The sequence below is a fragment of the Pelodiscus sinensis genome, chromosome 22, assembly GCF_049634645.1.
Source record: "Pelodiscus sinensis isolate JC-2024 chromosome 22, ASM4963464v1, whole genome shotgun sequence".
Classification (NCBI taxonomy): domain Eukaryota; kingdom Metazoa; phylum Chordata; order Testudines; family Trionychidae; genus Pelodiscus; species Pelodiscus sinensis.
In genome coordinates this window covers 23,337,333-23,350,475 of record NC_134732.1, presented here as the reverse complement: position 1 = coordinate 23,350,475, position 13,143 = coordinate 23,337,333, and the positions used below count along the sequence as shown (strand labels likewise).

Below are 13,143 nucleotides of genomic sequence, written 5' to 3'. Positions count from 1 at the left end.
AAGCCACTAGAGCAGAGTAAAAAAATGCAACATTTCCCCCCCTCCATTCCTCCCCCCAGGTTTGCGCAGGCAGGACCCACGCGGGGCCAGAGGCGCATTAACTAGGCTGCATCCACAAGCCTTCGGTGCCACTGGGTTCCTGTTTGGGGAGCCATGTTGAAACCAAAGCAGGTTCAGGTCACGCAGCTTAAAACCAGCCGCGTGCAAACGGGGCCTGGCTCATTCTCGCAGCGGAGAGCTGGCTCTGAGGTGCCCACCTAGCTCATCAGTCTCCCCTGCGCCTTCCGGCCCAGCACTGCAGCACGTGACGGTGCAGCTTTCATGAGACCTCAGCGCCTACGTAGGCCAGGGTGGTTTCAGAAGATTTCAGCATCTTGAGGGCTGAGCTGCTTTGAAACTCTGCCCACCGTGCCCCCGTGCGCGCTGCAGGGTGCGCTTGGAAACCCGGGGCCCTTATTTCTGCGCCTAAGTAGGAGTTGAAAATCTGGCCCAGCTGGAGGGCGATTGATTAGCACTTCCAAATCTGACTGCTCCTCCTCCACCGAGGCCAGCAGCAAACCCAAAAGGGAAACCCACAGGCTGAAAGAAAACCTGGGTGCTCAGGAAAAAATCACAAATCACACTCCGCTCCTCACTAGAAATGGGAATCCGTTTTCACGCCACAAGGTGAAAGATGCAGTATGCATGCGTGTGCACGTACGTGAGTGCATGTGTGTGTGCGTGTGCACGTACGCGAGTGCATGTGCGTGTGTGTGTGCATGTGCGTGCAATTAGTGTTAAGTTTGGTTTCTTGTTGCACTGGGCCTCTGACAGGGCAAAGGACCAGATCGCTGCTCATCAAATTACAGAGGAAAAGGCCAAGGGAGGCCTGCGTTATTTTTCACATCCTAGATTGCAGCTTTTAACTGCCGGCCTCATTGCTACTCAGCAAAGGAGGTGCAGCGTCACAAGCCATTCCTGTGACAAGCAGGCCTGCTGATGGTGGGGGGGAGGGGGGAGAAGGGGACAATTGCCCCAGGGCCCAGAATTCACAACTGCTGCTACTGTGGCAATGGCGGGAGCTGGCACCCCAGGGCCCGCTGAATTGCTGCGGGAGTGTCGCAATGGGGGGCTGAGGGGCCACAGTCTGGACTGTGGTCTGCCTGCCCCTTCTACTCTTAGCCCTGCCGACCCTCCCCGGCCTCGCCCTGGGGGCTGCGGTGGCTGTCGCCCTATTAGTGACCAGACAGGAAAATGGAATGGTGGGGACACCAAGCAGAAATTCTCGAGACACTTCATGGTCAGTCAGGGCAAAATCCTCCCCACGTAGGCGGCCTGCTGGAGGCCCAGGGCGTGAGCTGAGGGAATTTTGCCTGCTCCCCTGCCAAAGCATTTAGAGCACTGTCAGGTTCCAGCTATTTAAAAGCACGATTCCCCCTCCTGTTACTAACTCCCACCAGACATTACCACCACAAACCTTTTCTGGCTTAAATCCCTGAATTTCCTTTGCCCTGGTGCTGCCGCCCGAGCGCGTCGGCTCACCTGGGGGAATGACAGCAGAGTTCACCAGTCTGGGTCCTGAGCGGCTCTGGTGGACAAGACCAGGACTGTCCGGTCACACGGAGCTCACCGGAGGACAAAGCAGGAATCCAGCCAGCATCCCCAAGATCTCCCGTCCCCCAAACAGAACCCCGAGCTCAGCCCAGGGCCTCGGCCCAAACCTCATGTCTTTGGCTTGAGCCTTCAAAGAGGTCTGATTCCGTTCACCGATCCGTTGAGACTGCCCCCATCTCCGTCGCAACAGGCGGAGTCGTAGACCTTCCCTTCACGGAGGTGCTCACGCTAACCTCTCTGGTGGGCAGTTGTCAGTGGGGTCAATGGACTAAACTGGAGCCAGGATTGGGGCCGTTGGGCACCATGTCCAGACCCTGTTCAGACTGTTGCTATACTTCAAAGGCGAAAGTGCTGCAGGGAGCACAGGGCCAGCAGGGGACTCGTGTAGTTCCCCGCTGGCCCCATGCTCCCCATAGCGCTTTCGCCTTTGAAGTGGAATAACAGCCCTAGGGCTGCCGCTTTGAAGCGCCCCCTTTCACTTCCCCCCTTACTGAAAGGGCAGCAAGGGGGCAGGGGAAGCGACTAGTCGACTAGCCTGTTGACTATCCAATATGCATTTGCAGATCAGGTAATCGACTAGTCGTTCCCATCCCTAGCCTGGTCACATGGACGCAAAATTAGTTTGGAATGTTACTTTTCCAAGTAAGGGCCAGTTGCCATAGGGATGTCTTGCATTTGCCAAGCAGAGGAGAGGCAGCATGAGAGATTATCTTTCAAGATATGGAGACGACCCTGGTCCAAGGCACCAGGTGAGCCCAGCTCATCAACACTGTTCAAAAATTCACAACATCTAGGTACAGCCAGAATGGGAGCTTGACAGCCTGGGTGGGTTTACTGCACCTAGAGTCTCCCTGGTTTCCGACAGCCAGTGTGACTCGAACATCAGCCTCTGGATGGAAAAGACGATTAGTCAACAGCATAGCTGTGAAATCCACCCCCACGAAGGTCCTTCCAAGGCAGGAGATGGTGTCATGCAAACCGCAACCATACTCCAACTTCTTTGCTACTAGTGACACCTTCCTGCCAACCCCAAGAAGCTGGAACAAAGTAGGAACTTGCAGTGAAGGGAGGGGAGCCAGTCCAATTAATGCAAATTGGACCTTTTACTGGGATTATAATTTTAGTGAGAGATGGGTGAGACTTTGCACCTTTGCTGAGAGGACCAAAGTACTTCACAATCTTTAGGCCTTGATGCACACATGAATTTTATCTCCTTTTTACAGGCACAATGGAATCATTACTTCCTTAAGGAGACACACTTCAGAATTCAAGAGTTCTGACTCTTACTAGATCACACTTCCTCTGGTTTTCTGCCAGGGTGAAGGAGGTGGTGCAAGTGTAGGGGGAAAACCCAGAGAAGAGATGGCCAAACTTTCTCCCCACGTTCTGATCTATCCCCCCTCCTTTTCCCTAGAGTTACGTTCTAAAGTCCATTTATTAGTTTTTCAAAAGGGGGGAAAATAAAAATCAGACAATTTTTAACTAGCCAACCCTTTATACAACATTGATGACAACAGCAGCTGAGTGTATTCCCTCCACTAACCTAAGATAATGTCTTGAACAGGAGTGTGACACTCTCTCTAGAAAAGATTTGAGTTATTTTGGATTTGACAAATGTCAACCACCAGCATCTCAGGCAGAAGTGAATTCTCGTTCCTTGCCCTCAGCCCAAACCAGTTACAAAATCTGTATGCATTCTACAGGCGCTGTCTGCAAAATCCCAGGTATCTCAGGGCCAAGTGACAAAGGGTACAATTTAGAACGAAAAGAACGTGTGAGTGCGTGTCCACATTGGAACGCGTTTTTGTATATTTTTGAGAAGACAAGCTGAGCAGACGGAGTGAAATCTTCTTCCAAATAGGAAGCACTTCTCATCAGCAAGCCAGATGGCAGGGTGATAAAAAAACTTTGCGAGACACCCCCCAACTCTCCGGCACAAAAAAAAAAAAAAAAAAAAAAAATAGATTTCTCCGCAGGAAGGCTGGAAGAGACTTGACGAGATGAGCACACACATGGGTGAACCTCTGGATTGTTCTTTTAAGATTAAGGCATCTGAAGATGCCGACTAGCTAAGCAGTTAAAGTCACACAACAGACGTCTTATAACTTGGCATTACCATGCTGCAAAGAACAGAAAACGTAAAATTGCAGGGCACAGAAGAGCTTAACTTATTTTGCACCTGATACACAAACTTAGCTGAAGCTGAGGGCAGAGGAGACTCCCCACTCACCAATCTGCTCTCTTGTCATATTTTATATTTAACCTAGTTCCAGAATATTTGGATCTCAGCACAGGACCCAAGTCTGTGTAAGGCCGGGGCTATTTTGGATTCAGGACTACACTGGGAATTTGGTAATATTCCACGCCCACATTCAATTTTAAAATATTACAGCGTGATTGGAAAGGTGTGAGGAGGTTGTGCAGGTTATCCTGTGTCCATACAAACACAAAAAGTATCTGTTTCATGCAATCCCTGATGCGATAATTACCTGGAGTATGGCTAAGATATGAACAAAAAATCATCCTCAATAGTCAGTTATTTTTTAACCTTTCCTCAAAGGGATGGAAGAAGTTACCTTGTTTTCCTCTCACTTTGGGAAGCTGGGAGAGGAAATTTTTACCAGTTAACTTCGAACGGTGTCCAAATTACAATGATCGTTATTGGCAAAGTGCAGATCTGGGTTCATTCTGAAAAGCATCACTGTGAAACAGAAAGCAGCCAAGTCTGCACATGGTTAAGAACCCTACAATGCAACTCCCTGAAAGCAGGGCTACTCTCGGAAAAGTTGCTATGGGACACCTTTCTAGAACAGGTGCACTTTCAGAGAGATTGTCTTTACTCACTTCCAAGAGAAAAGCACATTTACTTCTCCGATTTCTGCAGCACACAGCTGGTGCGCGTTGTGCCCTAGTTCACACAGTCATCCTGTTGCACAGTTAAATTTGTCCTCCGTTAGAAGTGGCCAACCCAGTGAAGACAACGTGAGTAGAATTTGGCCCGAGAACTCCTGTGACTGGTGATGAGGCACAAAGCAGAGAGCACAAGTCTGTTTCTCAGATCCAAGTGGCTCCAGAAGGGCATTTTTATAGTCACTTGTCAGGGCAGAGCCACGCTTTTTACAACACAGAGGGGCCTTCCGCCACACCAGGAAGATCCGGTTCCTTTGTGTATTAATGACTTTGGCCTTGGGGAGTTTGCAGGTGCAAAAAGCGTTTTAAGAAGAGAACCAGTTTCGTATTGCAAAATATTTAATTCACTGTTAAAATGAAATGAAACAACAAAATAGTAATACAATTTTACTAAGTTATATTTCAATTCATGAAGTATACACACTAGCAACTACCCTACCACCATATCCACACATCTAATATTGATGGAGTTACAGCATTTTTGGTATTAAACAATGAAGAGAATGTATGCCGTTAACAAAAAAAGCGTAAGCGTAAGCATCCCACAGTTGCAGATTACACCAGCTCGCGTTAGTACAGTCAACGAGAAAAAGGTAGAAATACAAAATAAACCAAATATCTTTATATACAAACCAGTGCCTCTTATTGTAACCAGCTTATACTCACACTGCACACAAAATGTATCCACTGATGCAATAGATAATTCAGCATAACACAAACCATTATAAATTAAAAAAATTACAAGGTGCAAAACCTCCATTCTACAGCTTTCTGATGAGAACTTCGGGACAATCCAAAGGATGAGAAATCCAAGCACATTTAGCACCTGTTAGTGCAACTGCACTGAGCGTGGAAAAATTACCTACAGACCCTCTGAATGTGTTACCAGGAAAGCCAGTTATGACACACACAGCAAAACACGTTCGCTGCCACGCTCGGGCAGCGATTTTTGCCCCTTAAATATCTCAGTTTATTGTTTCTTCATCTCATTCATACCTATGTGCAAAACTAAATTCTGGAAGCTCTCACAGAACTTCACAGAAGGCTACAGCCGGATAAAAAACAAACAAACAGATGTAATGACGTGTCAAACATTCACATAATTAGTACACGGTAGCAGTCCTGGCGTGGGGGTTGAAACGCGGTGGATATGTGGGGCGCAAACAATATGACACAGAAGTAAAACAAAATTTGCCAAGAATTCTGATTATTCTTACCTAGCTCTCAGACAAGCCTCCTAGCCCAGCTTCGGGTTGTGAATTCATTTGGCAGCCCACGCTAAAAAACCCAGAGTTGCATAGAATTGATTAGTGACAGACAGAAATGGCGAACACAGAGAGATGGATTAGGGTATGCATTAAAACCAAATGAGGTTGCTCCAACCAAAACTCTGAAACCATCCCCTTCCGCAAAGCAAAACTTGCCGCCGCCTCCTCTCCAAATCCTACTTTTGGGGACTGCTTTCTGGCACTGATGTCGTTCTTGCTAAGAGTCATTGTTCTCTTCGTTAGTGACACTTGCTTATCAAATAAAATATTTAAAAAATGTTATAACTGTAAAACGATCTATTGTATGTAAACTTAACAATTAGAATTTGGTAAGTTCTCGTACCTAGTCTGTGAAAAGCCTCCAGCCAGACCACAGAATGGAGTGTTTCTCTGAAGAGCATCAATCTAGCTACCTCACCTGTTAAATATCAGTAGTATGAAGATCCGTGTCTAGCAATAAAGCCTCTTTTTGTGTTTCCATCCACTTTATCACTGACCTATTGAAATCCTGACATGCTGTGATTCTATTTTATGTACATTCTGGTCCTCTCACATGTCACAGATTTAAACATCTGGCCACGGAAGGCAACAAAAGGTATTGTGTTTAAGAAAAATGTGTTTGACCGAGTTTTTCCTTTTCAACAAGTCTCTTTTCCTTGGACACCAGTCACTGTTTTTATAGAACTTATTGTTCTGTTGAACCACGTCTTCTTTGCTGCTTGTACCTCGTTCAGCGCCAGGCCCAAATGGTGCTCTAGATCCTGCAAAAAGAAGCATCGACAGCTGTGATCCGCTGCCTAGCACAAAATGATTTCATTAAGGCTCAGAGGGAGTCAGGAATTCAATAGTCTGTTGGTAACGTTTGCTTGTGAAGAGCCATTCTCTATATAAAACCAATGCAGGTATTCTATCCGACTGCCCTTCTCACAGTGATTCTTATCAGCCAGACACGTCCAGGTTTTTTATTAGTGCATTCATACTCTAATTCAGCACAGACAATGAGATGAGTGGGAAATTCTCCCATCAGGATCTGGATTCTTCCTTACTCACTTTTGGCAAAAAGCATTCTGAAATTGCTAAATTAAAAAATAACCTGATAATTGCCCCAAACGTAACCCCTCAGCCTTCAGTTCTAATTAAATCTATATGCACTTTTTTTTTTTTTTTTTTTAAACAAAGTTAGTACAGGTTGAACCTCTCTAGTCCAGCGCCCTTGGGACCTACCCGGCGCTGAACCAGAGAATTTGCCAAACCACAGGAGGTCAATATTGTCAAGCAGCATCCCCAACACTTCCACTGCTTTCTGTGCTCTTAGAAGACACTTAGGAGCCAATCAAAACTAAACAACAGCACAGAACACTCGGAGGTGGCTGTAAACAAAGTTCACGGACTGTGGGATAAGCAGACACCCGTCTGCCGGGCCACCGATGTTGCCAGGCCAAACAGTGACGAACTAGAGAGGTTCAACCTGAATGAACTCGTATGTCCAGATTTGCTCAGCTGAAAACAAGGAGCACGTTTTGGAAGAGATTACATGCATCAGAAACACGAATGCAAAGAAGGGAGGGGAATTTTGGTTATTCCACGGGCACAACAATGAGCAAAAGAAAGTCGAGCAGCCTCGGCCTGCGGAAGACTTTTCTCACCTTTCCACCATGGATCGAAGGGAAGCAGCAGAAGCTTTCTTGCTTGGTACATTTGAAAACAGACTGGACAAAGAACTGAAGAACACACCGAGGGAAACTATCATCCCCTCTGTGCCAGTACAGGGTATATGGGTTTCTTGTATTTCTAGCAGCTAACAATCCATGACCAGACAGAAGAGCAAGGGGGCTAAAAGTCTAAGCCACACTCTTTGATAAACACAGCAGCTATAAAGCCACTTCTATGGCACGATTTTCTTTGTGCTTTCATTTTGATCCCTTCGGATTTAAATCAAATGGCCACTGAACAGCATCCCTGTGGGATCTAAAACGTTCAACACCACAGTATCTCAGAGCCTTCCCCCCTTCCGGTGCCAAGCAACATCTGTCATGAGGTATTTGTTCGATCCGCAACTACTCCATTGTAAAATAAAGGCCGCCTATATTATTCATTGCTGTGTCGGAGTTAAAATAGGAAGCATGGGGCTTACTTTTCCCACCCACACTGTCACATCAGATCAGGCTGACAGTGCTAGGAAGCAACTGGGCAGATGTCTGGATTTCGTGACAGCAGGTAAAAAGGGACCCGTGTGATTTTCATTATTTTATCTGCATCAGCTGAGCTTTCCAAGCAAAATATTTGGCTAAATGTCCCGTTCAGGAAATAGCAGGTTGCCATTTCAGCCAACTATCTGCTCCCATCCCACCCCTCCAAAACTTACTTACTTTATTTATTTAAACAAACACAAATTCAAGGCAGCTCTGCTCCATAACAAAAAATAACCCCCAAGCATTACCTGTATTTTACACTCTGCTTCGACTAACTGCAGCTTGGTTTGGGCCAGTTCAAGCTCCATTTCCCTCAGCTGGTTTTTCAGAGTCTCCTTTTCCTCATCCGTGTCCTCATCAGAAGCATCCTTGGCAGAGCTGGCGACCTTCACACGCCCTTCTTTATTGAAGAACTCTCGGCAGTATTCACAGTCATCCACTTTTTGCTAAAATCAAAAACATCTGTTGCTGTGCATTTCTGCTCAGGAGGGTGGGAAGCGTCGCGGGAAGGGGGTGTGAGCATGGGGGGCTTTTAGGTGCAGGGGGGCTGGACGCACAAGGGGTGGGTTTGATCGGGCTCACAGCACCACCCTCTCTCTCGGTAATTTACTTCTCAGCTGGCTGCTCTAGGCTCCTGAGGAGGGACGTGTAACTGCTCTTATTGCTTTCCTTTGCTTCCCCATCAGAAAATCATTTTTCTGAGGGGAAGCAAAGAAAACTGCAGGGAACATGAATTCTGTGCCCACGTAGTGGCGTAGAGCTCCCCCCAAAGTATTGTCTACAGAACAGGAATGAAATGAAACTTAATGTCCACAACGTGCTTTCAGAGCCTCGGGTGAAAGCATTCTGGAAATCCAAGTATTGTTCACAGAAGAGTCGCAAGTAATACACAGGGTCCAGCGCTAAATCGATATTTCAAGAGATTTGACAAAGAGCTGTGAATCGGACAGAAAAATGATTGTGACTTCTGACCTGTGCTGAAATGCAATCAGCTTTGTCAAGGGGGGAAATTCTCTGTGGAAACGCCCTACGGATTAGACGTGACCGACACAAGGCAAAGAACATTACGACTAAGTGGCAAGGCAGACCATACACACACTGAACAGTCGGATGACCACAGGGCCACATGTCCACTGGCTGCACAGGGTTACTGTTCTGAGCTGCACAGGGACAGCTTGCTGTTGACCAAACTGTTTTGGGATAATTATTTCTACATCCCCTCAATGTTACATGATGGTCAAAACAGGCTGGTGGTGCAGTCTCCTGCTACAGCTAATGACAGCTACCACTGCTTATTGAAGAGGAACAGCATGTTACAGGATGGCATGGTAGGGGGACTGAGAATCTAACTGCCCCTCCTGAAACACCAAGTGGCAGCTGAAGAACGCTGTAGGTGCCGTGTATTTCATCTCTACTTGTGCCAACAGTGAAACACGGGAGCAGGTCCCGTCCCATGCCATCCTGTAACATGCTGTGATAGCTGTCATGAGGGATTTCTTGCTGTAGCAGGAGAAGGCACCACCTGGGGGTAGCACATCATTCCAGCTAGTTCTTTAAAGCCCTTTGTAAAAGACCCTAAATCAGAGTTTCTTAAACTTTTTCAGAGAAACACCAAACAAAAAAAAATTTTTTAATGAGGAACATCAAGAACTTTTTTTTTTTTGCTCCACAAAAAGAGGCTGAGGAAAAGTTAGAGGAAAAAAAAAAGGTCAGGGGTGGGGGGGGAGTTATTGAGGGGGGAAAAATGGCCTGTCCCTTTAAGGGTGGCCATTTTGAACTCTGTTGTTCTCTGAGGCACACCTCCAACTGCCTCGTGGCACACCGGTGTGCCACGGGACACAGTTTAAGAGACACTGCCCTAAATGCACTGATTCATAAGGCTGGTAACATTTAAACAGTGAAGACCCTGGGAACATGCAGCCCCTTACCCGGATTTTCTCAATTTCAGCTTTATTTGCTGTTTGTTGCTTCTCCAGTCGCTCGCTCAGCTGAGAGCAAATCTAACAAAGCAAAAGTCTGTTACCATGCAGCAATGCCTCAGTAAGTGTTAACGTCAAACTCCTGTGCGACAGCAGCACGAAGGGGGAGATTTTAAGGGCCTTGGAAGAGGTAGAAATTCACAGTCAATGTTTCTTAAGCAACTGGGACCCTGCTGCAGAAGCCTAGGCATTACAGCAGGGCCTTTCACTGCAGTCACACACCGTGCACGCAGTAACGCAAGGAGTTACATATGTGCCTCTGGAGGCAAAGCAAGTAAGTTCATAGCTCAGCCCCTCTGGAGGAGTCAAGAAACTGAAAAGCAAGCAGAGTTCCAACCAGAGCCTCGGGAATCAGTAAATAATCATGATTGTGGGCGTGGCAAGCCACACCTACCCCTGGAGGCATGTTTGATGCAGCTTAGGGATACCCGGAGGCTAAATTCCTAGCAAATGGAGCGATGGATTGGATAGCAGGCACTGCAGGAGTGCGAATCCAAACCTAACATTCTGAAACAGCACCATAAGGCTGCACCTACCTGCTTATAGTCGCCAATAATAGAACTGTTCTTTTTAATCTCCGACTCTGCCTTGTCTAGTTCCCTCCGACACATTTCCTTCAGCTGCAGGACAATGAAGCGACAGTTCTGTAGTTACACTCCAGTAAAGAAACACTCCGACAGCATCTGCAGAAGACAACCCACCTCCATTCCTCTATCTCAGAGCCCTGGAGAGCTGGCCCGCTCAGACACAATGAGCTTGCCCAGACCCACTTCAATCTACGAAGCTAGTTGGAGAACCTGATGGCAAAGCGTGTCAGGAAAATTGGGTTGGTTTGTGGTCGGAGATGTACCGGGAGAAATGGTGACAGTTGGAATCTTACGTTGCTTCCACATGCAGTAAGAGTGTGTGGGCATCCATGCTTCCGAGTTAGTGAAATAGTAACGTTCAGTAAGCAGCAGCTTTCAAAGGGACAGGGAACTCTGTTTCGCTGCACTCCCTGCGCTTCCCAAGCAGGTCTCAATTGCTTAGTTTCCCTGCTGTACAGACACAAGAAAGCAACAGAAACGCCCATCACCTGAGCAGCCTCCTCTTCTAGTCGCCTTTTTTCTTCTTCTGCATCAATTAACTTCTGTTTGGTCATCAGCAACTCCTTATTCAGTGCATCTGCCTTTTCCTCGGCCTGAAACACACACCAAAGAGCAGAACATCAAGCGCAGGATTTCCCATCACTAACGGATTATATGCAAGGTGAGCGTATGTCTCTTGGCATCCAAGAGCACACCAGAGCCCTGGGACTCTGCCACGGCCGCCGTAGCATTTGACACTCTTCATTTTTCATTCCAAGTACCATCAGAGGAGATAAAGGAGCCTTTTTTGATAGGAGAGCACTACAAGAACAAACTTATCTGTCATATTTGGTGCTTCCTACAGCTTCTCCTGGAAACTGTGTGCCTGCTGCACAATTATCCTTCCTCCGACCATTCTCACAAGAGACCCTGGTCCCTGCTTCTCAGCCATCATCTACCAGAAGAAACCGCACCAAATGGAGACCTTCCTGTAGAGACTCTCTGGATGTTTCCAGTATATTTTGTAAGTTCATGTAAACTAGGAAGGTGAAAATTAAAAGGAGACTCCCGAGGCTCAAATACATGGGCAGAGTACACCGGGAGACTTTATTATTTGCAGCTCTTAATTTGGTAATCAATAAAATGCAGCAAACCACAACCCATCTCCTAATGTGACTAAAGAGGCAGGTCTTATTCTTATGAAGGTGGAAATGGCACCTGACAGATGCTTCGTCACATCAGTACTAGGCACAAATTAATCATTTCTCGAGGGTGGGAGAGTGAGAAGGAGAAAGTCAGCCCTTAATGATTTCGCTTTCTGGGTCACAGAACAGGTCTTTCATGGCCTATGCACTGCCATGCAGGTCGCCCCTGCATTGCAAACAGCTAACAGTGGTTAGCCTAGAAGACAGGAGTCAGCGTGAACTCTGTTCTGCATGGATAATCCTCCCTCCCAAAGCTCTTCTTTAATTTCAGTGACCAGGCTCAGCAAAGACAGCAGCCGAAGGATTGCTCCCAGGAAGAAATCCAATTAGGGAAATAATGACTATATTCCCTTTTCACTTGGGCCTGGGACCAGAACAGGACAATGGGAGTCACAGAACAGATAGCTATTTGAAAGAACATCTGCATTACAGACTCTAACAATCATGTTCCTTTTGCAAACATCCAAGCCCTGGTGGGAACAGATTAATTGAGAAAGCCCTCGGAGAGCGTCACCAAATCAAAGCAGACATGCAGGGGAGCCAACAGTGATGCCAGGCCCCTGGCAAGGTGGGGAGAGCCTGGCTCCATGCTTCCGGAAGGGGTCGGAGCAAGGGAGGAAGGGGTACAGCCGAGGGCAGCTGGCCCCCAGCACCACCTCCCCAGGTAACCCTAAGAGCCATCCAAAGTACTGCATCGGTGCTCTGGTAGCAATTTAAAAGGCTTGGGACCAGCGGCGGCCAGCACCCTGGGCCCCTCTGAATCACTAGGTCCCGAGGCAAATGCCCCTTTGCCTTCACGGGCAGGTGTCACGTCTGTAAGCCCGCTGATGGGGATGGGAAGCGATTACTCCCCTTATTTCTTGTGCTATTCAGATTTTAACAGAATCCAACACAAACAAATAGGAATAGTCCAGGGACCGCCTGCTCCACTAAGTGCTCAATACTTCGGCAGAAAATGTGTACATTGAACAGAAACCGGAAATGAACTTTCAATCCCTAGAGGGTACAGCACTCCTTCTCCCCAAAAGGAGGTAGTGAGCTCCCTTCTACCTGGGCCTAAGGGCGCAGTCCTGGAGTATGCCAAACCACATCTCCATAGCTGTATGTTAACTCAGCTTTCTGATCAAATAAGACAGCACTTTCCCTTACTTTCATTCCAAGATCTACTATGACGACAAGTCTGATCTTGAAAAAATACTTTTGGGGGAATGTAAAAATGCAAAGGGTAAATGATACTGGAAAAGATTAGGACACCGGCCTTGAAAAGCTCCTTAGGTTGATGGGGGGGGAAAAAAAAAAAATCACATTATAGATAAGTTACTCAAAACCATTACAGCGTCTTTTCCAGTGTTGCTGCACAAATGTAACGGCTCAAGCCTCCCAGACAGACGTACTGACTATATAGATATAATCAATAACTCATTTAAAGA

At 47.0% G+C, this 13,143-nt stretch overlaps 1 protein-coding gene across 5 annotated transcripts in view; it reads right to left on the bottom strand.

The window, feature by feature from the left end:
- Window positions 1-4,824: 4,824 nt before the first annotated feature.
- Window positions 4,825-13,143, bottom strand: part of RABGAP1 (RAB GTPase activating protein 1) — a 122,070-nt gene continuing 113,751 nt past the window's right edge. For all 5 annotated transcript variants that reach the window (XM_075905614.1, XM_075905616.1, XM_006121941.4 and 2 more), the window contains 5 exons: window positions 11,018-11,122; window positions 10,479-10,562; window positions 9,892-9,963; window positions 8,212-8,409; window positions 4,825-6,532 (listed from right to left, as the gene is read on the bottom strand). In XM_075905614.1, coding sequence (XP_075761729.1) covers window positions 6,410-6,532; window positions 8,212-8,409; window positions 9,892-9,963; window positions 10,479-10,562; window positions 11,018-11,122 — 582 coding nt within the window. In that variant the 3' untranslated portion in view covers window positions 4,825-6,409. The remainder of the gene's footprint in view (window positions 6,533-8,211; window positions 8,410-9,891; window positions 9,964-10,478; window positions 10,563-11,017; window positions 11,123-13,143) is intronic.